Here is a 27112-nt window from a genome sequence, read left to right on the forward strand (position 1 = left end):
GCCTTCTCTGATTTCCGTTAGGCCACTCCCCTGTCTCCCTCCCTTTCTATCCTGTCTTCTTTCCTCCAGCTTTGCTACTACTTCTCTCTCCATTCAGTTATCCTCTCCCCCATCACTTAGTATTCAACTTCCTTCTCTTGTTTCCTCCCACCCATATCCACTCTTGACCTCTTGCCTGTAGGCCTGTGTTTCTCCCCCTGCCCACCCTCCATCCCTCAATCTATCATTTTATATCCTTTTGCTCATTCATACCTTGATGAAAGGACCAGGCCCAAAACATTGGTCATGTATGTTTGTTTTGTAATGTAGCAAAGATAAACATACATGACCAATGTTTCAGGCTTAAACACTGCATGACTTGAGTTTCACCAGAAATTTTATTTAAACTCTAAAGGGATACAGATTGGTTAAGGGAGTTCCAAAGATCTGGTAAATGCTGTGCAATGAACTGGATTTGATTAGGGAGCTCAAGGTAAAGGAACCCTCAGGAGGCAGTGATAGACTTCACTCTGAAGTAAAACACAAAAATTTGCAGACATTGTGGTTGAAGTAAAAGCAGAAAGCTGGAGAAACTCAGCAGGTCCAGCAGCATCCTTTATATAGCAACGGTAGAAATACATAACCAATATTTTGGCCTTGATGAAGACCTCTAGCCCAAAATGTCAGAAATGTATTTCTACCTTTGCTATATTAAGCTTGACCTGCTGAGTTTCTCCAGCATTGTGTTTTTAATAGAATTCACTCTGCAGTTTGAGAGGGAAAAGTTAAAAATGGATGTATTAGAGTTGAGTAAGGGTTGACTTCAGGTAACTACAGTGGCACAAAAGAGGACATGGCCAAATTTAATTGGATGGGGACACTAACAGGGAAGGTAATAAAGTAGAAATGGCAGGAGTTTCTGGGAGTGCCCATGCAGATTGTGGGCTGCTGGAGTCTGCAGTCAAGGGAATTACACCAGGTGGTGGACTGCTGGATAATTGGCTCGAGACTGGTTGGAGGGGTACCAGATATTGGAACGATGTCGTAGGTTCAGATTTGGAGCTCGAGTTGCCAATGGTTTGGACTGGGCTCTGTGTGGCTGTGGAGGCTGCGAGAGAGCTGGAGGCAAATTCGTGGACATTTGGTGACTGGGAGGACTTTCTTTTGCTTCTCTTTCTTACTGTGAGATGCTTCAGGCAATTTCTGCCGATGGCAAATCTGTCTGCCTTACAGCAGACAAAGTCAATTTGTGTAATATGACACTATTTTTATTGCATGACAATAAATTGAATCTTGAATAATTTGGAAGACACAGGATCATTTCATCCCAAAGAAAAAGAACCGTTCTAAAAGGCGAAAGTAAAAGCAGAAATGCTGGAGGAACTCAGTAGGTCTTGCAGTGTTTTGGGCCTGAGCCCTTCTTCAAGGTAGGCGACAAGGACATTCAAAGAGAGAATAAAAGCAAAAGAGAGGACATTTAGTACTGCATAAAATAACAGGAAGCCAGAGTATTGGGTAGCCTTGAAAACCCACAGAAGGCAACTAGATAAGCATTAAGGGGAGAAAAGATGAAATATTGGCAAACTAGCCAATAAATATAAAAGATGCCAAAAGATTTTCAGATAAAGAGTAAAAGAGAGCTAAGAGTTGCAACCAAACTGCTATAAATTGATTGTGAAGTGGTCAGGGGGAACAAAGAAATAGTGGATGATCGGAATAGGCATTCTGTGCCAATCTTCACTGTGGAAGGTACCAGTGGCGTGCCAGGAATTCGAGAGTCAGAGGCTATAAGTAAGTATAGTCACTATTACTAAGGAGAAGGTGCTTGGGTAGTTGAAGGGACTGAAGGTGGATGTCACCTGGACTGGATGGATGACACTCTATGGCACTGTTCCTTCGAAGCTGTGTATGAGCACGTTTTTCAACAAGTGCTCAAAGGAAATTAATGTGCACACAAAAGGTTAATTTCCTAAAATAATGTAGTAATTTATAATTAAACTTATTGAAAACAATCTCTTAGCTAACTGTTTCTATTAACTAGTTAGTCAGTTTTTTCAAATACCACATTTGCACATCACTAATTTACATTACCTCATCTTTCCTGTTCTGGTTTGTACAGCTGCAGCCATGTTTGGCAGACAGTGTTCACATTGTAACATTTACGAAGATCTGTTTCAAATTCTGGACAGAGCTTACTTAGTTTTTAATTGAAAAATATATTTGACTCACTTATTCACAAACTGAACGAAGTAGTTCAAAGTATAGAGTAAAATCGTAACCAGATATGTAACTTTGTAGAATGACAATACAGTTTTATTAGCCATGACAGATGGCTGTGCTAAAATTAACTTGAAACAATTTCAAGTTTATATTTGCACAAGCATTCAGTGCACACATACTTGTGTCACAGGAAAAATATTTGCACAACATTAGATTTTTGTGTACACTAACTACTGAAAAAAAGAGGCAACATTGCTCTATAGTATTGAAGAGTAGTTGAAGAGATTATGTACACGTTGGTAGTGATTGTTCAAGAATCACAAGAGTTAGGAACTGTTCCAGAAGTCTGGAAAATTGCAAATGCCACAACTCTATTTAAGAAGGGAGAAAGGCAAAAGACAGTAGCCTAACATCAGTGATTAGCAAAATTCTAGAGACCATTATCAAGGATGAAGTTGTGGGGTACTTGAATGTATTTCTTCAGGTAATTCTGTTGGAACTTTGAGGAAGTAACAAGCAGGAAAGACAAAGGAGAATTAATGGATGTCGTTGTAGCACGACAGAGAGCACTCAAGACCAGAGTGCTTTTATTCAATAAGAATGGTACACATGGTCTGTGGACTGAACTGGGGTTTTGGCAGGGGCCCAGGGTTTATATCGTGATATGCAGGAGGCGGAGTAAGGGGAGGAGCTCGCCCTTAGAGTATCGCACCAGTAGTGAATTCCCAGTTCACTACATTCACCCTTTCCTTTTGAATGAAGCCTGCGGGTGAAAACAGAGAACGTCGGATAGTCAAAAAAAAATTACAATATTGACAAGTTCAACCTGTCAGGAGGTCTGGAAATGTGGGCAGAGCGTCGCAGTGTTGGCTGGCCCTGGGCTCCCTGACCCTCTTGTGGTTCTGGGGCCTCGGGGTGTGGGTGACCTTGCTCTGGTTGAGGGGTGGCTGGAGCCACTTCCTGCGACAGCAAACCTGAGCCCCTTGATGTTTCTCCAGAAACCCTAAGTAGGTCAGAGTTCTGGCCCCCTTGAGGTGGTGGACTCTCAGTTCCGGCAGGTGCCAGGACCCTGATCGAGATAGTGTCCTCCCTGCCATTCAGGTATGCCACGTAGACGTGTGGGGTTGGCTTGGAGCAATACTGGACCTGCTCCTGTAAGCCAAACTGGGAGGGTTGTCCCTGACATTGACTTTCTCTTGAAAGAAAAGATCAGCTAATGAGGAGTCACATTGGTCACAGAGCAAAGTAGCTACCTAATAGAGTGGACCGCCAAGGGTAGGACATCCTGCCAGTGTGAGTCTGGAAGTCCTTTGGACCGGAAGGCCAATTTAACGGCCTTCCAAACCATAAGCGTTCTGTCAATTCCCCTGGAGGTTATAGCTAGTTCTCCTGCTGGAAGCAATGCCTCTCACCAGCGGAAACTGGCGTAGCACTTTACTTATAAATGATGAGCCCTGGTTGCTATGGATATTGCCTGTATACATGTAAAGGGCGAAAATAGAGTCTAGTTCCCTAGTGACGGATGGCGTGAATGTTTCTGGGCAGGGAATGGGGAACGGGAAACAAGAGTACTCCTTAATGAGTAAGAGTTCGTGAAGAGGAGGGGTCCCTTGAAATCATCACTGAACTGTTCAAAGGGCCTGTATGCCTTTATCAGGTGCTCCTTTCTGGGACGGTAGAAGTATGGCTTGCATTCCACACAGACCTGTCATGACCTGGTCATTTTCCTGACATCCTTAATCGAGTAGGGTAAATTGCATGGCTTGTCAAAATGAGCCATGTGAGTGATGCCTGGATGGCAGAACTCATTGTGCAGTGACTGTAACTGGCCACTGTGTGCAGAAGTGCAGCTTCCTCTGGTCTGGGCACCTGGAGATTCATTGAGGGAACCAGGTTAATAGACTATGTCGTAGTTGTAGGTAGAGAGTTCGATCCTCCACCTAGTAATTTTGTCATTTTTAATTTTGCCTCATTTTGTGTTGTTGAACATGAAAGCCACTGATCGCTGGTCCACAAGGAGGGTGAATTTCCCACCCACCAGGTAGTTCCTCCAGTGCCTGATGGCCACTACAATGGCTTGTGCCTCTTTCTCCACTGATGGATTCCGAAGCTCGTGGCCTCGTAGGGTCCTGGAAAAAAATGCAACCGGCCTACCCTCCTGATTAAGGGTTGCAGCCAGGGATACGTCTGAAGTGTCACTTTCCATCTGGAAAGGTATATTTTCGTTCACCGTGTGCATTGTGGCCTTTACAATGTGGCTTCTGATGTAGTTGAAAGCTGTTTGAGCTTTGGCTGTCAGTGGAAAAGAAGTGGTTTTTAGGAGGGGATGGACCTTGTCAGCATATTGAGGGGCCCATTGGGCAAAATATGAGAAGAAGCCAGGCACCTCCTCAAAGCCTTCCTGGTTCTCGGGATCAGGAGCTCATCCTGTCAGGGTCAGGGCCAATGATGCCATTCTCCACCACGTAGCCAAGATGGCTAGGCTTCTAGCCCTGAACACATGTTTACTGGTGTTGTAAGTGAGGTTCCGGGCTTTAGCTGTGTAGAGAAAATTCTGGAGGTTGGCGTCATAGTCCTCCAGAGTGTGGCCACAAATGGTAACATTGCTGAGGTATGGTAAGGTGGCCTTCAACTTAAGTTTGTCTACCATTCGGTTTATCTGTCTCTGGAAGATTGAGGCCCCATTCATGATACCAAATGGGACCCTCCGGAACTGATAAGAGTCTCCCATTGGCCTCAAAAGCACTGTAGGGATGGTTCTTGGAACAGATTGGCAACTGGTGGTAAGCAGCTTTAAGGTCGATGGTCGAATAGCCCTTGTACTGCGCAATTTCGTTCATCATGTCTGAAATGCAAGGAAGGGGGTATGAGTCCAGGATTGTGGAGAAATTAATAGTTGACTATAGTCAATTACTAGCCTGGACTTTTCTTCCCCTTTTACGACAGCCACCTGTGCTCTCCATGGGCTGGTACCGTGCTCTATTATGTTCTCATCAAGCAGTTGGTGCGTCTCAGCCTTGATGAGTGCCCGGTCCTCTGTCCTGTAGCACCTGCTTTTTGTAGCAATTGGTCTACAATTGGTGCTCAGATTGGGAAACAGAGGAGGTGGATCTATATTCAGTGTGGAGAGACAGCAAATGGCATCAGAATTTTGAAATCTTCTGCTCCAAACTGTAATGAGAGGGAGAGGACCAGAATATTCCAGGGTCATGTTTTGAAAGTGACACAAGAAGTCAAGACCCAGCAAAACTAGAGCAAATAAAAAAGTGCATACAGTTTGAACTTATAGAATACCCCCTCTTGTAAAGATAAATGAACCATACAAAGTTCTTGAATATTTACAGACTGCACATGGGACGCTAAATAAATACGATAATTAGCGGAATACACTTTGAGATTGAGATTTTGGACTGTCTCTGCATCTATTAAGCTCTCAGTTGAGTCAGAGTCAATTAAGCATTTCAGTTTATGCCTGTTAACCCACACCTTTTTCAGTTGGTGTGGTAACTCCTGGTCCAACACCATTGCTTCCAAGACTCTAGAGATGCCATCATTCCCCTTGCTGGAGTCACTCCCCCCATTTAGATCTTCATGCAGGCAAGATGCTGGGGGACACAAAGCACGGCAAGATGGCCTGCCTCCTCCTCCTCCTTCCACCATGATACATGCTGTGGAATTTGAACGCCAGCAAGATGGCGGAGACCACACACTTCCTCTTCATCAGATGAGGGTGGTGCTGGTTTCAAAACATGATAGGATGGCCGCTAGGTTTTCTTGCATCGCTGCTCTTGCCACACGGGCTCTGCAGGAAGGCCATAGCTTACAACACTAGCATTGGGAGGCTAGGGAAATGGGTTTCGGACTCACCTCAGTCGGCCTATCAGGTGTCGCACCTGATATCAGGACCTCTCAGCGCTCCCCCTTGCCCTGCAGTCTTTCAATCAGTGTCCCCTTACCACAACCAGAGCAGATGGAGTCTTTAACTGGACATTGAGTTCTTGGGTGCTGTTGCCGACCGCAGAAGAAGCATCCCTTAGCGCCCGAGGCCACCGCTATCAGAGCCGATGCAGTGTGTGAATGTATGCCACAGCTGAATATATTTGGACTGCACCCCAGCGACCAGAGTGTCCCGGATCTGCTCATCCTCCCGTTCTCGGGCCGTGCCGTCCGCATACCTACAGTTCCTCACGAGAGCTCATAGGATGAGGACATAGTCCTCAATGGACCCACCAGGCCGCTGCTTCCATCATGAGAGTTGATGCCTTGCTAGGATGACATTTTTGGGCCTCGTAGCAGACCTTTAGCTTCTCAACAGCTGCTGTCCCTGATTGGAAATCCAATGCGAGAGAGGAGTGCCGACCTCTTGAGTTCATCCATTGAGTAGACCTCTTGCGAGGCCGACGGGTACATTTGGAAGTACTCCAGCCAGTACGCAAACTCTTCCGGGCCTCTGTGGACAGAGGTCGATGAGGAGCATCACGGTCTTCAACAGCGCTTCCATCCCGTTCTTTATTGAATAAAATTGTAGCGTGACAGAGAGCACTCAAGACCAGAAAGAGTACAACATGCTTTTATTCAATAAGAATGGCACACATGGTCTGTGGACTGAACAGGGGTTTTGGCGGGGCGGGGGGGGTCCAGGATTTATATTGGGATATGCGGGCGTGGAGTCAGGGGAGGAGCCATCGCACCAGTAGTGAATTCACAGTTCACTATAGTTGTTTATTTGGATTTTTAGAAGGCCTTTGACAATGTGCTGCTCATGAGGCTGATAAACAAGAAAGGAGCTAATGGTGATTATGGGAAAGGTATAGATATAAGATTAGCTGAATAGCAGAAGGTAAAAGAATGGGAATAAAAGGGGTCATTTCTGGATGGCTGATGGTGACTAGTGATGTTCCACCAGGGTCAGTGCTGAGTCCAATACTTTTCACGTACATGTAAATGATTTGGATAGCAGAATTGATGTCTTTGTGGCCAAGCTTGCAGATTACACTAAGATAGTTGGAGGGGCATGTAGTGTTGAGGAAGAAAGGGATTTGGACAGATTGGGAGAATAGGTAAGAAGGGGCAGATGGAATCCATCTTAGGGAAGTGTATAATCATATGCACTTTGGTAGGAATAAAATAGATTATTTTATAAATGGGGAGATAATTCAGAAAGCAGGGATCCACTAGGACTTGGGAGTCTGAGTGCAGGATTCCCTAAAGGTTAACTCTCACCTGAAGTCTACTGAGAAAGTGGTAGGTGGTTGTTGTTGGAGGTGAATAATTTGTGTAGCTTCATGTTCACCTGTGTAGACTCCAGTCAGTATAATTGATGTGAATTCCTGTGACAGGTACTAGACATAGTTCACAGCTCACCAGGATCTCTACGTCTGAGCACCATGTGGTGTTGATGAGAAAGCAAACACTTTCTGCACCTAAATAAAAACACAATGCTGGAGAAACGCATGTCAAACACTTAAAATAGCCAAGATAAAGATACATAAATAACGTTTGGGACTTGAGTCCTTCATCAAGGTACCATCATGACATCTGTCGTCTTCTTGACCCAAGCTCAACTTGCAGCAATTTACTGACATGGACCCCCAGATCACCTTGAAAATCAACATTTCCCCCCAAAAAACATAATTTTACCACATTATTCTCCATCTGCTATGTAAATGCCTGCTCACATATCAATATTCCCAGGGAACCTCTTTGCATCTCCATAACTTCACATTTTAACTGTTTCATGTCATCATTACAGTTCACTATACTGATCTGTTTATTTGCTAAATCAATTAATTCCCTTTCTGCAATTTAATAATTTCATCATCACATAACAATGATACCAATTTTTATGCAGTATTTATGTTGCTGATTAGCAGAACTTTTTCACTCAAGGGAAGTGAATCTTCGGAATTTTTCACCCCAGAGGGATGTGGCTGCTTAATTGCTCACTGTAGAGAAGACAATGATGAACAGATTCTTGGATACTAGATAATATGAGAAATACAAGAATAAAGCAGGAAAGTGGAGTTAAGTTTGAAGAGCAGTGATGATTTTCTTATAGGCTGAGGAATCTAACTGCCCACTTATGCTCCGATTCATGGGTCTCATATCCATCACAGCGAGAACCTTTATTATAAGAAAAAAATAACCTGTCTAGATTTCTAGTACTTAATTGTCTTACAATCACTTTTAATTGAAATGTGTGCCCAAATATAAAATATTGATACTCCTAAATAAAAATTCATGCAGGATACAGTCAAAATGAGGTTTGCCCCTTCCTTGTATTATGTGTCCATTTGCATATAAGACCTGGTCAGCAATTCTGTTCTCTATTTTTTCCTTCCATCCTATAACTAACAATATAGTCACACTCTTATTCAATTGGTAATTGCTCAGCTGAATACCCTGAAATAGGTTTAAGACTATAAACAGCCCCTTATGTGAAGCTTTGTGCACTGAACCATTTATTTGGGTCAAACAAAGACATCATCCTGCATAGTCAGGGTGGTAGTGACAGTAGTGAAAGCCATTAATTAATTAGCAGCAGGCTTCAATTACTTCTCAACCCTTGTATTAAATCATCTCTTACAAATAATATTGGAAAAAATTGTTCTGGAGGGCTTGATGGGTTTTATTTCCTTCATCATCTTTAAGTTCCTTTACTCTTCTCCAATACACAGTCTAATTGGAATTATGTTCTCATATTGACATTGAAGTACACAGCACAAAAATGTTGAGTTTCAACTGTAAAAGACAACTCCCAAAACTATGTTTCTTAGGAGACAAACATAGTCATCAAGTTTGAAGGGCTTTGTTAAGCTCACTAGCAAGGATAATTCATGCACATTACAACATATCCTTCATGGGGTTTTCTAAACAGCCTGAACAAAAGAGTGTTCGTGGTGGTAATCCTGCTAAAGGATTCTGGTGGCAGGCACGTCCCTGCAGGCTCGCTCCCTCTCTCGACACCACATGGTTGTGACACTCCACAACAATAACTCGATTAACAGCTGTGGTGTTCCCAGGACGGACAATACTATGCTACTCGGGTACCCGTGGTTCTGACTGGCACAACTGTCACTGCTGTGTGGTTTGAATAGACTCATAGACCTGCCAGTCTAATTTTGTCACACTGTCTAAAGTCCTTAAAATCATGCTTTTGCCCTGTTAGCCATCTCCCTCACTCGTCTGCTTAAGAATATACAATGACAGTCAAAAATAATTTATAGTTTAAATTGAAAATGCACAACAGGGCATGACATACAGCATTAAACAATTATAGGTGCCACTCCATCTTTGATGCATTAATTTATAATATTAAAGAATTAGAATTGCAATAACCTTATAATATATTCTATTGTTTAATGAATATTATACTGTAAAGGACTTCAGAATGTTGCCAAGATATTTTAAAATCTAATTTTTCTCATATTCATCATATGTATTAAAGTTTCCTATGCTACTTCTATACTAAAACTGAAGGCAGAAGATCTGCTTGAAGGTTTCTGCAGAATATCTGTAAATTGGCAAATAAAGAGGAGTCGAGAACTACACAAAGTTCCCTTCATTGTTCTCTTATCAAATCAAGAATTGTCTTCTTGGCATTTTCCCAGACAACCACTTTTGCTATTGGAAACTCACTGCCAAAAAATGAAGGAAAATAACCTCCTGGAGTTGTCTTTAGCACAATTGTGCCCTACATTATTTGGCTAATATTAAAAAAGAGCTTAGCATAAAATATAGAGACAATGCATTTTATTTTATAAAAATAAATTTATCTTAACTCAGATTTTGAAACTTTTTGAAAGTAAGGTGCTTCTTCCCCAAATATTAAAATTAAGATTTGGGAACAAACTGTTTATATGATTGATTCAGACTGAATTACTCAGAAATTAGTTTTGGTATAAAGGCAATATTAGTGTAAATATCCAATTGTTTACACCATAGAACTTAATCGTCAGCATTATATAGAAAAATTCTGATGAGTAGTAGTTTAAGTCATAGATGTGACTAACTGAATGGGCAACTTTAGTTGCCCATTCAGAGCCAGCTCTTCAGCGCTTGACGTCCTGTTTTGCGGAAACTGCCAAAATGTTTGGCCTGGAAGTCAGCCTGAAGAAAACTGAGGTCCTCCATCAGCCAGCTCCCCACCATGACTACCAGCCCCCCCACATCTCCATCGGGCACACAAAACTCAAAACGGTCAACCAGTTTACCTATCTCGGCTGCACCATTTCATCAGATGCAAGGATCGACAATGAGATAGACAACAAACTCGCCAAGGCAAATAGCGCCTTTGGAAGACTACACAAAAGAGTCTGGAAAAACAACCAACTGAAAAACCTCACAAAGATAAGCGTATACAGAGCCGTTGTCATACCCACACTCCTGTTCGGCTCCGAATCATGGGTCCTCTACCGGCATCACCTACGGCTCCTAGAACCTTTCCACCAGCGTTGTCTCCGCTCCATCCTCAACATTCATTGGAGTGCTTTCATCCCTAACGTCGAAGTACTCGAGATGGCAGAGGTCGACAGCATCGAGTCCACGCTGCTGAAGATCCAGCTGCGCTGGGTGGGTCACGTCTCCAGAATGGAGGACCATCGCCTTCCCAAGAGCGTGTTATATGGCGAGCTCCCCACTGGCCACCGTGACAGAGGTGCACCAAAGAAAAGGTACAAGGACTGCCTAAAGAAATCTCTTGGTGCCTGCCACATTGACCACCGCCAGTGGGCTGATATCGCCTCAAACCGTGCATCTTGGCGCCTCACAGTTTGGCGGGCAGCAACCTCCTTTGAAGAAGACCGCAGAGCCCACCTCACTGACAAAAGGCAAAGGAGGAAAAACCCAACACCCAACCCCAACCAACCAATTTTCCCCTGCAGCCGCTGCAACCGTGTCTGCCTGTCCCGCATCGGACTTGTCAGCCACAAACGAGCCTGCAGCTGACGTGGACTTTTACCCCCTCTTTAAATCTTCGTCCGCGAAGCCAAGCCAAAGAGAAAGAGATGTGACTTATGAGGTCTATCTAATCTAATATTATTCTTGAGTGACATTTTTTAAATTTGCAAAGTTTCAGCAAATTCCATTAATTATAAATGCCATTACTATGGTCAGCTTCATTCCTGGTAGAAAAATCAAAATTGCATGAATGGATAAAAATTAAATCAATATGGACTAATATATTTCTGGATAGATAAGTGACTTTTTTAGTTAAATGCCATACTGCTTATTGGATACCAAGGATTGCATTTAAAATTTCATTTAATATATTACTCTACATTGATATGAGATTTCCATGCCTTTATTAAATTATAAATTAACAGTTTTAGTTAATGGGCATTGGCCTGAAAAGATAAGAGGAAAGTATTTTCTTGTAAACTGGATAGCTAATTGGAGATAGTTAAGTTCAAGGACAGACAAATCTCATCAAAGGGGCTTTGCTCAACCTCATGTTGAGCAACTGTAGTAAATGAAAATATAATGTAGCAGACGTCTGTGATGTTTCTTTTACTGAAATAAAAAAAACTTGGGTTCTTTGTATTAATTATATTTTATTAACAACTCATGATCTCGTGGAACATCCATTTTGCATCTAACCCAAGTTGGAACATTCATCTCTGACACCCTCTAGTGATCAGGAGGATAACCAACTCCCAATCACTACATCACTTTTCCTTAAGATATTCAATCTAGCAACATTACAGGGTAATACAATATTCATTTCAATTTGAAGTTAAACACAAACATTAACAGCACAAACTTTTTAAGTGTGCAGTTCCTTTTCTTTTAGAGATTTAGCTGATCGGATGCTTTGATAATACATGTGGATCTTCTCAACACTGGTGCATGTGTCGGCTCCACTACTGTTTAGCACTGGTTGTATTTCCTCTGTTGCTATACAGGCTGGATCTTCTGCATTTGTTTGTTCTTGCAGTGTTACATGCATTTTCAACAGACTCTTGTTGCAGTGATTGAGGAAAAATTCTGCTCCGTCTGAATAGAAGCCCATTGACAACATTCAGCTTTGCTTTGATGTTGCAGTATTGCTGACATTCACCTCTAGGCCAACCTTCATTCAGATTCTTGATGACCTTCTGATGAACTATGTCCTTTTCTGTTTCAGCTGCAGTCTGCTTAGATTTTATGTCAAATATGGGGAGAGATTCAGTGATCAGGTTCACGTGGAGATTCACATTTGTCTCTGGGGAACTCTCATTGTATGCTTCATTCTGCATCATTGCCAGGACAGCGCATCAGCGTTTCCCTGGTGTGTACATCAATTTGAAGTTATTGCATTGTAGCTTCATCATTATTCTTTGGATTCGTGGCGACTTCTCACTGAGGTTTTTCTTGATTATGGCTATTAGTGTCCATCTCTGCCACCAATGTTCGTCGACCAGACGCTGGCACTCTTTTTCTATCCATGCATATCGACATTCAGATGTGGTCATCATCCTAGTTTTGAATCTTCTAATTTGACTTTATTAACAAATAATACCAAATTATCATCACAGATAAGTAATTAAATGTGAATCATTAATATATGCTCCAATTATGACCCCTATACCTCCTCCCCCAAACAAAACCCCTAATGAAGAAGAAAAAATGTGAAAAAAGAAAACAGTAAAAGGAAAAAGAAAGAGAAGGAAACAAGAGAAAGAAAGAAAAAAAGTGAGAGGAAAAATAGAGGGGAAGAAAAAGAGAAATGAGAAAAAGAGAAGGAACCATCTAGATCTGAAATCTAATTCAACAAAGAAGAGGCCCAGTTATTTTTTATCTAAATTCCAATAAAAGGAAGAAAAATAAACTGAATAAATATCTTGTTTATATTGTAATCAACCCTACATTTTGTCAGTAGGGTACCCATACCTGCAAAAACATGTTATATTTATTCCTTAAGTTGTCAGTAATTTTCTCCAGGGGAACACAATTATGCATTTCAGTATTCCAATGGGATAGTTCCAGGAGAAAAATCATACTTGGAGGTAATGCAATGCGTTTCCTGGCCACTGCCAATGCAATTTTAAGAAACTCTGATTGATATTTGGACAGCTTCAATTTAGCTGATGAATAAACAAAGCATTCAGGTATATTTAAAGACATAATGATATTCAGCTTCAAAGTGATATACAAGAAGAAATAAGACAAAATAAGACGAATTCAAAGAAAATTATCTCGAGCATGTATCTCCTTCATGGTTCATCGAAGAATGAGATGCAAGCTCTTAGTCTGCCCGGATATTACAAGATAATACATCATAGTCGGTTTGGTAACATTACAAACAATACTCCTTCTTAAAGAGATGGACACAAAATTAACTAAGAGTCAAAAACACAAGGTTTAAACTTTTACACATGGTTCCACAAAGGGATCAAATATGTAGAAGATTGTTATGTACAAGGCAATGATTGTCATTTGAACAATTAAAAAATAAATACAATATTTATAACAATACAGTCTTTTGTTACTTTCAGTTAAGAGCTTTTCTTAGAGAAGAATGAGGTCTGACTATGACATTACCAGAGTACAGTGAAATGGAGATTTTAATTTGAAAGGGACCACAAAGAAGTTCATCTCAGTTATATATTCTTTAATCCAATTGGGTAATCCTAAATGGGAGTTACATGGATCAAAACAAAGATGGGAATCAGACTTGAATATCAGTATTGATGATAACATCTGGTCGAACTTATGCTACAAGCTTGAGATAATTTTCTTTGAATTCGTCTTATTTTGTTTTATTTCTTCTTGTATATCAATTTGAAGCTGAATATTGTTGCATCTTTAAATATAGCTGAATGCTTTGTTTATTCATCATTATGAAAATCTTAATGCAAAGTTATGCAAAATATTTATCTGTTTTATCAACCAACTAAAGCTGCATAAAGCTGCATCTACAAAGTTTGGTTTATTGGATTAATATGATAATAATTCAGAATATCGTCCTTACACTTCCTTGAAGATGACATGTTTTGAAATTAGGATATATTAGAATCTGTAAAGTGTCATCTATATTTTGATTCAAAGAAAATTATAATTGTGAACTTTGTTTGGAAGAAAGGCTCGTATAATTTGTTTGAAGTAACTCAATTTGTTAAAAGCAAGAGATATTCTCGGTGTAAAAATAGAATATTCTAGAAGTCTATGAATTGTGCAGTTTAAACCAAACCAAGGACTGCAAGACACCTGTGATCTTGGGAAGATACAACTCTAGTTTACATAATCTGGCAGGAAGTCCAGATGAATGCGGTCAGTAAAAGTTAAAAACACCTGATAGCCAGCTTGTGTGCAGAACCACAGAAGGCATTCAATCAAGCTGCAATCCTCTTAAAGGGACCAAGCAAGATACAGATTTATTTACAGTTCCCAGGAACCAGGATAAGCCAGGAGAAGACAGGCTGTAGTGTGAAGAACCCAAGATGGATAAGAACAAGTCTTGTCCGGCTAAAGAGCTCAAGCACACAGCTCCTCTCAAAGAACTGTTTGGTTTTGAGGCAAGGTGGACCAACAATGCTTGGTAGAAGATTAGAGCCAGCCATCAAACAAGAAGTGGCTACAACTACCAAGCAAAAAGAGTACACAATTAAGGCACTGCAGGTCTCATTAGCTGACTTAAAGGTTAATGGAACTGGAACAAATGAATGTACGTTGCAAAATCTCACTGTTGCTGTACCAAGTGAAATGTAATAGAGACTCAATCAGCGGTATCTGAAGGTTCAGATGCGAACCCTGATGATAGTATTTCCAAGGTTATTTGCACAGGAATATCTTCAAAGTTTTCAAAGGCATCCAGAGCAAGTGCAGCTTCATGTGCTTCAAGCATATCAGCTTTGTATGCAAAGGTGCAAGAAGGCTTGGCTACTATCTGAGCACAACATGAGTGGTTTGAGAAAAGACATGCTTTCAAAGGTATGGAAGTTGAAATGAAGAATCAGCAACTAAGGCAAGAAGCTGAAATGAAGATTCATCAAGAAGAACAAAATAGATTATTGAAGAAAGAAAAGACGAGTTTGAGGAAAAATATGCTATGAATATTGCCAAAGTATAAGCATTAGCTCAAGCTTCTGCAAGATCTATCACTCAAAGTGAAATACCCAAAGGACTAGGACCTAACATTCCAGCAGATCAATGGGTACCGCAGCCACAAGAAACAAGTATACTCGATCAAGGAGCCATGGGTGACGCTGCTAGTGCTCAAATGACAATGACCTACCTGTGGAAAGAGCGAGCGACATTCAGTCTCTTCCCAGCGCACAATATATGAATCTTCCCGAAAGGAGAGTATTTCAAAAGTGTTCAACTATGAGAGTTGATCATACTCAATCACTGACGTCTCTTTGTACTGCTGAAGAACCAGCGACAAGTCAAGGATCTCCACCAGTGACATCACTTATATACCAAGGATCCCCATCAATGCCATCACTTACAACTCAAGATCCTATACCTATGGCACAAGTTCAAGATCTCTTTGCTCCTTTCACAACAAGACAACCAGTCACATGCTATTGGACAAGACAATATAATTTCACTCATAGCAAAACAAATGAAATTTATGCTATGTTAGCACAGCAACAAGGTTCATATGGTTTACCTAAGAAAGAAATTCCAGTTTTTAATGGAGATATCTAATGTTCATGAAATCCTTTGAACATCACATTGAAAGTAATACTAAAAATCATCTGTATTACCTGGAACAGTATTCTGGAGGACAGGTAAAGGAGTTAGTTAAAAGTTGCCAATATATGGATCCAGAACAAGGTTTTAAAAGGACAAATGAATTATTGCATTATCATTATGGCAATGAACATAAAATTGCAAGGGTCCACATAGATAAAATTCTTTCTTAGTCATCAATAAAAATCAAGGTGCACAAAGTCTTTACAAGCATTTGTACTCTTTCTGAGACAATGTTGTAACGCGATGTGGTCATTGTCCTTGATTTGTATGCAACTTGCCTCCAATCTTCTCCCACATCCTGAAGTAGTACGGCATCTATTCCATCTTTTGAAGCATCCATAGATACTTTCATCCATCTGGATGGGTCAACAAACATCAAAAGCACCTTTTTTTTATAGTTAGAATGGACCTCAGCCAAACCCATTCTTCCTCGTGGTTGGTCGTCCACTTGAATTCACGTTTGTCATGTTAACAATTTCCTCAGAAATATTGTTTTGAAAGATAGGTTTGGTATGAATTTACCAATGAAATTGATCATTGCCAGTACTCTCAATATGCCCTTTTTGTCAGTAGGTCTAAACAGCTCTAGAATTGCTTTCACCTTGGTCTTGTCTGGCTCCACACTTGCCTCTGACAGATTATCTCTCAGAAAAGTGATTTCCTTTACTCCAAACTGACAGTTTGCTTTGTTTAGCATTTATCCATACTTCTTGATGAGCCTCTTATGCTGCTCCTGTGTGGATCCCCATAGGATCATGTTATCCATGTAAATGCATACCCCATTAAAGCTTTCTATGTATGTACTCCATTGTCCTGTTGAACACTTCAGGAGCTGAGGAAATTTAAAAAGGCATCCTTTAACAGGAGTATCAGCCAAACAGTATATTGAATGTACAATATTTTGTGCTATCTTAATGCAATTTTAATTGCCAGAATCCCTGGGATGCATCCAATTTGGTGAAAAACATTACACCAGCCATCTCACTTGTAATTTCATCCTTGGTTGGAATCTGATAATGTTCCCTCTTTATATTGGCATTCAAGTCTTTTGGCTCCATACACATGCGTAGGTAACCATTCTTCTTTTTGACACACACAATTGAATACACCCATTCTGTGGGCTCCTCCACTTTCTTTATGACCCCTCGTGACATTTGGTCAAGTTCCTGCTTGAGCTTGTCTTTTAGTGGCGTTGGAACCTGCCTTGGGGCATGCACTACTAGCTGGGTATCCCCCTTTAACTGCATCTTATAGGTGAATGGTAGAACATGAAACACCTTTAAGATGTCTGGAAATTGACCCAGTATTTTCACTATGCTGCTCTGTGCATTGGTGCTGTTAATGCAATGCACCTTCTTGACTAGGCCTAAGTTTTCACATGGTTTGTCACCAAGCAGTGATTCACATCCATCTGTGACTACTGCAAACATGAGGTGGTGCTCTTTATCATTAACTGTCACCTTGGGTCGACATGTGCCTTTCGTGTCAATGCACTGTCCATTGTAGGCCTTGAGCTGAACAGAATTTAAATGGATGTATGGCTTTATCTTCATTGCCCTGATGTTGCACTCACAGATGAAATTGGTCATTGCCCGAGTCTAGCTTGAAAGGAATATCTGCTACATTTCAATGCTAAAGCACCATCCACTTGTCCTGCTCAACTCTGTTCATGCTTGGCTGTTCAGTGTCTGTTGGTTTGAAACCTTCCTGCACTACCTGAAGAATGCATCACTGAGGGCAGTTTCTTCTATAGGGTGCACCTTTTCACTTCTGTATTGTTTCCCTTTGGACAAACATTGCTTTGTATATGATTCTGTCCTCTACACTTCTTACAGATTTTTCCATAGGCTGAGCATTGTTTTGGTGCATACTGAGTGCCACATTGTTTTCCAATTTAATGTCTCTTGTTGTTTCTTATGTCTCATTCTCTGTTTATGGATGTATCCAGTCACTGTGGCTACAGCTATGCCTTAGCGCTTGCACTATCACCAAAGTTTCTCACATGCTGCAGAGCTAATTCATTGGCGTAGCATATCTTCACAGCTCCAGCTACAGTAAGCTTCACTCTCATAGCAAGCTCTCTCACTTTCTTGTCAACAATTCCAAACACAATTTGATCACGGATCATTGAATCTTGTAGGAATCCAAAATTGTATGTTCTTGCTTTCAATTTCAAGTACGTTGAAAAAGCATCAAAGCTCTCTGCCTGTAGCTGTATGCACAAGCAAAACACACACATCTCGAATGTTTCACTTTTCTTTGGTGAGCAGTGTTTATCTGACTTCTCGATAACCTTGTCGAACTAGCTCTGGTCATCTGTCTCAGCAAAAACAAATGTACTGAAAACCTCTCATGGTTGAGGTCCTGCCACAGTAACTAGCAATGCAATCTTCCATGCATCCGGGTTCCTATCAAGTTCAATGGCTTGCAGCTACAACATGAATCATTGTTTGAACAACTGCCACTCGTGGTTGACATTTCCAGTCCAATTCATAGCATCAGGAGGCTTCACACTTTCCAAGTCTCCTATTGATACCAACTCTTGGTATCATGTGATATTTCTTTTATTGTAATAAAGAAACCTGGGTTTTTTGTATTAATTATATTTTATTAACAACTCACGACCTTGTGGGACATCCATTTTGCATCTAACCCGAGGTGGAACATTTGTCTCCGATGCCCTCTAGTGGTCTGGAGGATCACCAACTCTTAATCACAAATCACATCATTTATAAAACAACTTAAAGATTTTCTATTAAAATGTATTCAAAATGTTATAAATCCTAACCAAATTTTATTCTCTCCTCAAAATTTAAATGATATTGTACGAAATTATTTCTGTAGTTAACAGGTGGTAGCCACAGCATTGATGAGTAAATACTGTATTATTGTCCATCAGCAAGAAAATCAATGCACATCAAATATATCATTTCAGTGTTTCCAATCAATAGTTATGTAATAATCCATGTTGCAGATATTGAAGAAAGTCTCCTTGTTGGTATAAGAATCTTTATGGTGATAACTGCCTCTTTTGGTGCAGAGAGAACAGGAGCTTAACCAAAATGATGCCAGTAAACCATGGCAAAATCCTGCGAGTGCCTCGCAGATTCTCTCTTCTTACAACATAGAACTGTTCTATGTTGCTTTCCATGCACTCTAATGCCCTTGCTTGGTGCAAATTGATCTATATTTTCAATGCACTGTGATTATGCTCTTTATATGGCGTGATAACGTCAGTCTGCTCGGAGAAGAATCCTTCTCCCTGCACCAGGTACCTTGTGACATATAAACAAACTTGCTAACTCAGAGAATAGTGTTGCTGCCTTGCAGCTCTAGGGACTCAGGTTTAATATGTATTTTATTGTCATTCATATGGACTTTGAAAATTCTTCCTGTGACTACATAGGTTTCTTCCAGATGCTTGGATTTTGTCACATGTGCCAAGTATGCAGTAGTTTGTGTTGGTCAGTGCCAAGAGAATCAGATCATTTTACAGTGGAATTAGTTTGCAATCTGCACAGGTTCAAGCAAATTCACATAATTCTTTCTTGATTTCATTGGAGAAAGTTGTAAATTAACATAGTCTGTGGAGATAGGCTGAATTACTTATGCCAAATTTGACTTTCCATCTTGAACTGGGAATATATGCAAATCCTAAAGTTGTCATCAGTTTCATGGTGTAATGACCACAAAGACTGATTGTTTCACTGTCATTACACCACAAGATCTAAGCAATAGATTTCAAAGGATTATTTAGTGAGAAAATATTGTCCCAACAATTTGAAACAATAAAATGAGAATAACTTTTGGTTTTAACTAAGCAACAGGTCAAACATATATTTTAATGACATGGAATTACATATTAAGTATGTTACAGCAGCTTTGTAATGGAAATACGCTCTTATAGAATTCACGAATTGTGATGAAAAAGCACAATTTTTTTCAACTCTCATTTCTTGACATAGGCACAGCTGACATAGTTTGTACCACTGGAAAAAATATGATATGAACTATTTTATTGATGAACGCAACCTCCCTTAATAAGGATATCGCCTATATAAATATCATGCGGAGGATTTTTTAAAAACTGGCTTTGATTTTGCATTTAAAGAACAGTTAATTACCTTGGTTTCTTCAATCTGCATCGTATCCAATAAGTAGTGAAGAAGTTCCTGGCTATCCTGCTGTTGGAAACCTTTAAATCGTGGTGCTCTGTTGAGTAGAGAAGTATGTTGTAAAGCACCTTTTTGTACTGATACTCTAACTCCATCAATCAGTGTCTAGTTGCTCTTGCACAGCACAAAATGCTATTGTTCCTCAAACTGATGCTTTTGTTGGGTTAACCACAATAATGATCAATAGATTTTACAAAATAAATTTATAGTTCTATAAATTTTATTTGCAGTTCAGTGTGTAACAGCTGCTCCTTGTCACAAAGTTTAGGGATCATTTAAAAGCTCAAACATGATAACCACCATGGCCAAACAATCAGAAAACCCCATCTTGTGAAAAGTGATTTCTCAAGGATTTAAATGACAAAAATAGATTGATTAGTTTTGGACTCAGCATGCAGTAACTCCAAGGAAAAGTACTGCGGATGGTAGAAATTTGGAATAAAAACAGAACATCTGAAATCTAGATGATAATGTGGTAAATTGCATCAGCAAAATTGGAAATGCATCAAATGCATGGAGGTGTTGTGGACAGCAAAGAAGGCCTTCAAAGCTTGTAGAAGAATATGGACCAGCTGGAAAAATGGGTGGAAAAGTTGAAGATGGAATTTAATGCAGACATGTGTGAGGTTTTGCATTTTAGGAGGACATACAAAAAGACACACATGGTAAATGGTAGGGCATTGAGGAGTGTAGTACAACAAAACGGTCTGGGAATACAGGTACATAATTCCTTGAAAGTGGTGTCACAGGTAGACGTGGTTGTAAAGAGAGTTTTTGGCATATTGGCCTTCATAAATCAAAGTAATGAGTAAAGGAGTTAGATGCTATGGTAAAATTATACAAGACATTGGTGAAGCCAAATTTGGAGTACTGTGTGCAGTTTTGGTCATCTAACTACAGGAAAGATATCAAGAAGATAGAAAGTGTATAGAGAATATTTACTAGGATTTACATCAGGAACAGAGTTACAGGAAAAGTTTAAACAGGCTAGGACTTTATTCCGTAGAGCATAGAAGATTGAATGGAGATTTGATAAAGGTATTTAAAATTATGAGGGATCAAGACAGAGAAAATGTAGGTAGGCTTTTTCCTCTGAGATACAAACCACAGGACTTGGGTTAAGGGTGAAAGGGGAAAGGTTTAAAAGTAAAGGTTCCATTATTGTCACATATACTATATTTAGAATGTAGAATACATGAAATTCTTTAACTTTCGTTTACCCTAAGTGCAGACAGAGAGTCGCCACTTTATCCAGTGCCCCTCACAGAAACCTATAGCACCTGGTGTTCCGAGGCGGCCTTCCCTCTAAGTATTGACCAGACCTGATCCTGCTTTATCTTCTGAGATCAGGCATATTCGGGCTATTAAGCTTCAAAGGGAACATTTGGGGAATGTCTTCACAGAGAGTGGTGGGAGTGTGGAATGAGCTACCAGCTGAAGTGGTGAATATGGGATCGATTTTCATTTTTATGAATAATTTGAACAGGTACATGGATTGGAGGTGTATAGATGGCTATAGTTGTCAGTGGAACTAGGATGAATAATAATTTGTCATGAACTAGATGGGCCAGTTTCTGTGCTGTAATGTTCTATGGTTCTAACATGCTAGAGATACTACTATTCAGGTAGCATCTCTGGAGAGAGGAAGAATAAATGTTTCAGAAAAATAATCTTTCATCAGAAGTGATTTCATCCAATTAATGGCCAAGTAAACAGCATACATCCCAAAATGACATCAACTCTTCTTTCATCTATGATCTCCAGCAACAGAGTGGCACGTTTCGTCTAACAGTTAGTGCAATGCTGATACAGCACCAGTAACCTAGGTTTGAATCAACGGTAGTCTTTATGGAGTTTGTACATTCTCCCCATGACTGTTTGTATTTCCTCTATTTCCTTCTCTGTTCCTTTAATTGGTCACATTTTCACTGTGCAGTATACTTTTTAATGCTGCAAATAATAACATTTTATAACATATGTACATATAATACTGTAGATAAAATATATATATATATAGAAACTGTATGGATATAATATATATACATAAATAGATATATATAAATTTATTTTAAAATTAGGGGATTAGAAAAACCCAATGATTATTAAAATTATGAAATTGGAAAATAAGAAAAATGTACATGCACTCTTTTCTCCTTGAAAACTTGCTGGAAGCAAGATCATTGCTGTGATTGAGGACTTTTGGATGGTTGCTTGACTGGAACATGCACAGATGTGCTGACATATGGAAGCCAGCGCCAATGCACCACAACCTGTTGTACAGTGCCAGCAGTATCATGACAAAACAGGTTGAAATGCTGTTAATAGTCATCAGGATCGATGATGAACTGTCCCTTTCATTGAAATTTTTAATTTGTCTGTTATGAAAATTAAAAACTGCCTAAAAGTTACAGTGTTAAAACAAATATTTAGTTTTCATCCATCAATAGCTTTCCTTAAAAAGGAATGTAAAAGCATTAATGTACAATAAAATGAGATCCACCAGTTCAAAGGAAATTTCAGAATCCTTGCAACTTCACTTGGCATTCAGGTTCGTACTTCTATTTTTGTCCAGACAAATCAAGAACTTTTAAAATATTATATTGTTTCCACCACCATTTTGGCTGCTATTATTTTCTCTCTCAATTATCCTCTAAATAAAAACTACTTATGAATAACTAATCAACAGATCAATGGAAGTTTTTCCTCAGTTTATTTAATAATGTCAACTTTAAGCCTGTGTTGTCATTTTTCATTGTAACAGCCTGAATAAGTAATCAAACTTTCTCCATTTAACCTTCATATCATATTAATGAATCACATAGATTTAGTATCTCTCTAAATCTAGTGAATAGTTTCATATTCCTTCCTTACAGCAAAGGAGATGACCATTTGGTCTCTCAGAGTGACTACATAATCCCACTCACTCACAAATCTCTCTGAAATTTCTATTCTCTCACATGTCCATTAACTTTTCCCTTTATTTGTCACTGTTCTCCAAAGTTTTAAATTTGTAATCAGAGAATTCACATCTGATTGAGGTGCACATTCCAGATTTTATTCAAAGTTATTTGTATACATTTTGGTTTGACCATGTAGAAATTCCCTCACTTCAGGGCACCATAATATTTGGGACATTATTATACCAATGATATGTATATTGATCATGTTGAGTACTTTGTTGCATATCCCTTGCATGCAATGACTGATGAAAGTTGTGATTCACTGACATCACCAGGTGCTGAGCATCTTCTCTGGTGATGCTTTACCAGGCCTCTACTGTAGCCATCTTCAGCTCTTGTTAGTTTTGGAGGTTTGTCCCCTTAAGTTTTCTGTTCAGCGTATGGAAGGCATGCTCAACTGGATTTAGATCAGGTGATTGACTTGGCCAATCAAGAATTTTCCAGTTTTAAGCTTTGAAAAGTTTTTTTTTGTTGCTTTAGCAGTATGTTTGGGATTGTCTTGCTGTCGTATGAAGGGCCATCTAATGAGTTTGGAGGCATTTGATTGAACTTGAGCAGATGTTTCTATGCACTTTAGAATTCATTTTTCTACTGCCATCAGCAGTTACATCATCAATGAAGATAAGTGTGCCAGTACCTGTGGCAATCATTTATGCCCAGGCCAGAACACCCCTACCACCATGTTTCACAAGATCTTGGTGAGTTCCTTTACACTTCCACATTTTGCTTTTGCCATCACTGTGATAAGGGTTAATCTTGGTCTCATCTGTCCACTAGACCTTTTTCCAGAATTCTGCAGGCTCTTAAATACTTATTGGCAAGCTGTAATCTAGCTGTCCTGTTTCTGTGGCGAACTAGTGGTTTGCAACTTGTAGTGTAGCCTCTGTATTTCTGTTTATGATGTCTTCTGCAGATAGTAGTCATTGCCTCCTGAAGAGTATTTCTGATCTGTCACACAGGTGTTTGGGGATTTTTCTTCATTATGATGGGAATTCTTCTGTCATCAGAAGTGGAGGTCTTCCTTGGCCTACCAGTCCCTTAGCGTTTACTAAGCTCACCAGTATGCTCTTTCTTCTTAATAATGTTCCAAACAGTTGACTTTGGCAATCCTAAGGTTTGGGCGACGTTTCTTACTATTTTATTCTTGTTTCTCATCCTCATAATGGTTTCTTTGGCTTTCATTGACACAACATGTTGAACAATGGCAACTAGATTCCAAAGGTGATCAAAAGCTTAAGAAGCAAGCCTAGCTCTCTTATACCTGCACCAATGAAGCAATTAAACATACCCGAGTACTCACAAATACCTGTGAAGCTGTGTCCCAAACATTAGGGCACCCTGAAATCATGGAATTATGTATAAAAAGTGCTGTAATTTCAACATGGTCAAACAAAAATGTATACAAATAACTTTTAATAAAATCTGGAATGTGCACTTTAATCACATGTGAATTGTTTGATTACAAATTTAAAACTGTGGAGCACAGGGGAAAATAAAGGAAGGAAGTGTCTTTGTCCCACACATTATTGAGGACACTGTAATACCAGTGTGGAGCTCTTCCTCAACCCTTCCTAAATGGCCAGTACAATAGGGCTGGGTTTTTTTTTTAAACCCCACAAAAGTCAATACTCATGATGGTGGTGCTCATACTTGGCAGCCCAGATCACAAATATTGCAGCAGATGGGAAGAAGACCAGTGCAAGGCAGGGATACATAGAGACGATTAACTCAGGGCACCAGAGTCTGGGAGAAGAAACTACAGGATAGGAGACCATAGGCAAAGGACCAGTAAAACGCTTGGCAGCCAAAAGATCTCACAACAGGCTGTGGGTTCTTAGAAGCTGGCTCGTGGGAACCAAACATTAGGACTGGGACTATTGAGCGTGCCAGTGGCAAGCAGGGTTCTCAAAGGGCCTCAGGCTTTAACAGATTTGGTTTGGAACCAGGGGCTAAGAAGGGTAACTTGGATGCTGGAGCTCAGGTTTACTGGTACAACAACCATCTGTGTGGTGACAGAGGTTAGGGGATGGCAGGAGGGAATGGCATCAGAGGAGGGGGAGGGATCCACAGACACTCAACATCCATGAAAGGACTCTCTTTTACTTCTTTGTCTCTTCCTGGTAGAGGCAGACTAGTAACATCTTTTTGTATGCCATTCTAGAAAAACATACAGATTTTGTGTATTAAGTACATGACAATAAAAGGGAACTGAATCAAATGCAGTTCAAGTTGCAGAGAAAGGTGAGGGGTGGAGAGAACAAAAGAGATGTCTGCAGTTGGGTAGAAACTAAGAGATATTGAATGACAAAAGGAACCAGCTGAGAGAGGGTAGTAATCTTGTTTAATCGCAGCTGAATGTTTGCAAAAGGTGCAAGGATAAGAAAATGAACAAACCCAAAAGAGCAATGAAAACAAAACAATGCAAGATATACCCTGCTTTCTGCAAGAACTATATTCTATTTTCTCTCTATCTATTCTGATGATGACATTTTATGGTGCTTGTAAGTTGTTTTTTTTAAACTTTAATTGTGGCTTTTATTCCATCAAGGAACATAAATAGTTGAGTCCTGATAACCATTTCCTGCATGTTACAGAACTACCCATTCCTACTTCGATCCAGATTCCGGATTTGGTTGCTCTTGTCCAAACCTTCCAACAAATTAGCTTCCATACTTATAGGTTATTCTCAATAATTTCCACAACCTTCAACATTATGCCTATACCAGACATACCTTCCTTCTCAATTAGGCATTTAGAAGCAACCATTTTCTCAGACCTCCTTTCATGGCGACATCCACTCACCTTCTCACAGCCCTTACCCTGCAATTTAATGAGAAGCAACAATGCTATCTTACTTCTTCCACCATGAAGAGACCCAAATATTCCTTCCAGGTGAAGCAATAATTCATTTTTTACAATTTAGTGTACTACAAATGCATCATTCATCTTCATTTTTCCTCTTCTTCAGACAGATGAGGGAAGCAATAATGAACAAGCCTTTATACGCTCTCTCAGACAACACCACCATTTAACATTAGTATGGCCATTTGACAAGGTCCAGTATGGTAGGCTGATGAAGGAAGTTTGGGATTGAAAATGAGCTAGCCAATTGGAGAGTTGCTTTTGGAATTAGAGGTATGTGGTCAGCAGGATACTGCAGGAATTAGTCCTGGGCTAACTGTTTGCCATCTATATAAAGAACTTGCATTAAAATGTGGTTAGTTTGGAGAGTAAATTTATTGATGACACAAAAATTATGTGCACAGTGACAAAGGTTATCTACAATTACACCATGATCAACCAAGAAAGTGGGCTAGAGAGAGAGAGAAAAAGAGAGAGAGATTAAGTACATAGTTCCCTGAAAGTGGCTACATAGGTAGACAGGGTGGTGAAGATGTTTGCCATGCTTGCCTTCATTGGTTAGACATTGAGTACAAGATTTGGAATGTCATATTACAATTATACAGGACATCAGTGAGATTACATTAAGAGTAACATGTGCTGCTCTGCTCATCCAACAACAGGAGGAATTTCATTAAGCTGCAAAGTGTGCAGAAAGATTCACAAGGATATTACTTGAACTGGAGGGCTTGAGTTATATGGAGTGACTGAATATTCTGGCAATTTTTTTCCCTAGAATGTATGAGGTCAAGAGCTATATAAAATCATGATGGGTATAGTCAAGGTGAATGGTCAGTCCTTTTCCAAGGGTAGGCGGAACAAACTGTCAGACAATATGGTAGAGGTGGGTACAATTACAATGTTTAAAAGATGTTTGGATATTTACACAGCAAGGAATGGTTTAGAGGCACATGGACCAATTATAGACAAAAGAGATTAACTCAGGTATGCAACTTCATCAGCATGGATTAGTTAGGCCAAAAGGCCTGATTTCTCAATGATTCCAAATACAATGTCACAAAAATGATGAAAAAACATATCATTTCAAGCTTTATTTTAAAAACAAGAGGTAATAATTAGATCAATATTCATAAAATAGTGAAAAAAAACACAATTATATCGAGTACATTTTAGAAAACACAACTGATGAAAAAATATGTTAAAATGAAGCCCAAGCAACTAAAAATTGCCTTGAAAATA

General features: G+C 39.7%; 1 protein-coding gene across 4 annotated transcripts in view; it reads right to left on the bottom strand.

Moving 5' to 3' along the window:
* The window catches only part of usp45 (ubiquitin specific peptidase 45), a 140459-nt gene that overhangs the window by 30211 nt on the left and 83136 nt on the right, over window positions 1–27112 (bottom strand). For all 4 annotated transcript variants that reach the window (XM_069887143.1, XM_069887139.1, XM_069887140.1 and 1 more), the window contains exon 9: window positions 20001–20088. In XM_069887143.1, coding sequence (XP_069743244.1) covers window positions 20001–20088 — 88 coding nt within the window. The remainder of the gene's footprint in view (window positions 1–20000; window positions 20089–27112) is intronic.

The sequence above is a fragment of the Narcine bancroftii genome, chromosome 6, assembly GCF_036971445.1.
Source record: "Narcine bancroftii isolate sNarBan1 chromosome 6, sNarBan1.hap1, whole genome shotgun sequence".
Lineage (NCBI taxonomy): Eukaryota > Metazoa > Chordata > Chondrichthyes > Torpediniformes > Narcinidae > Narcine > Narcine bancroftii.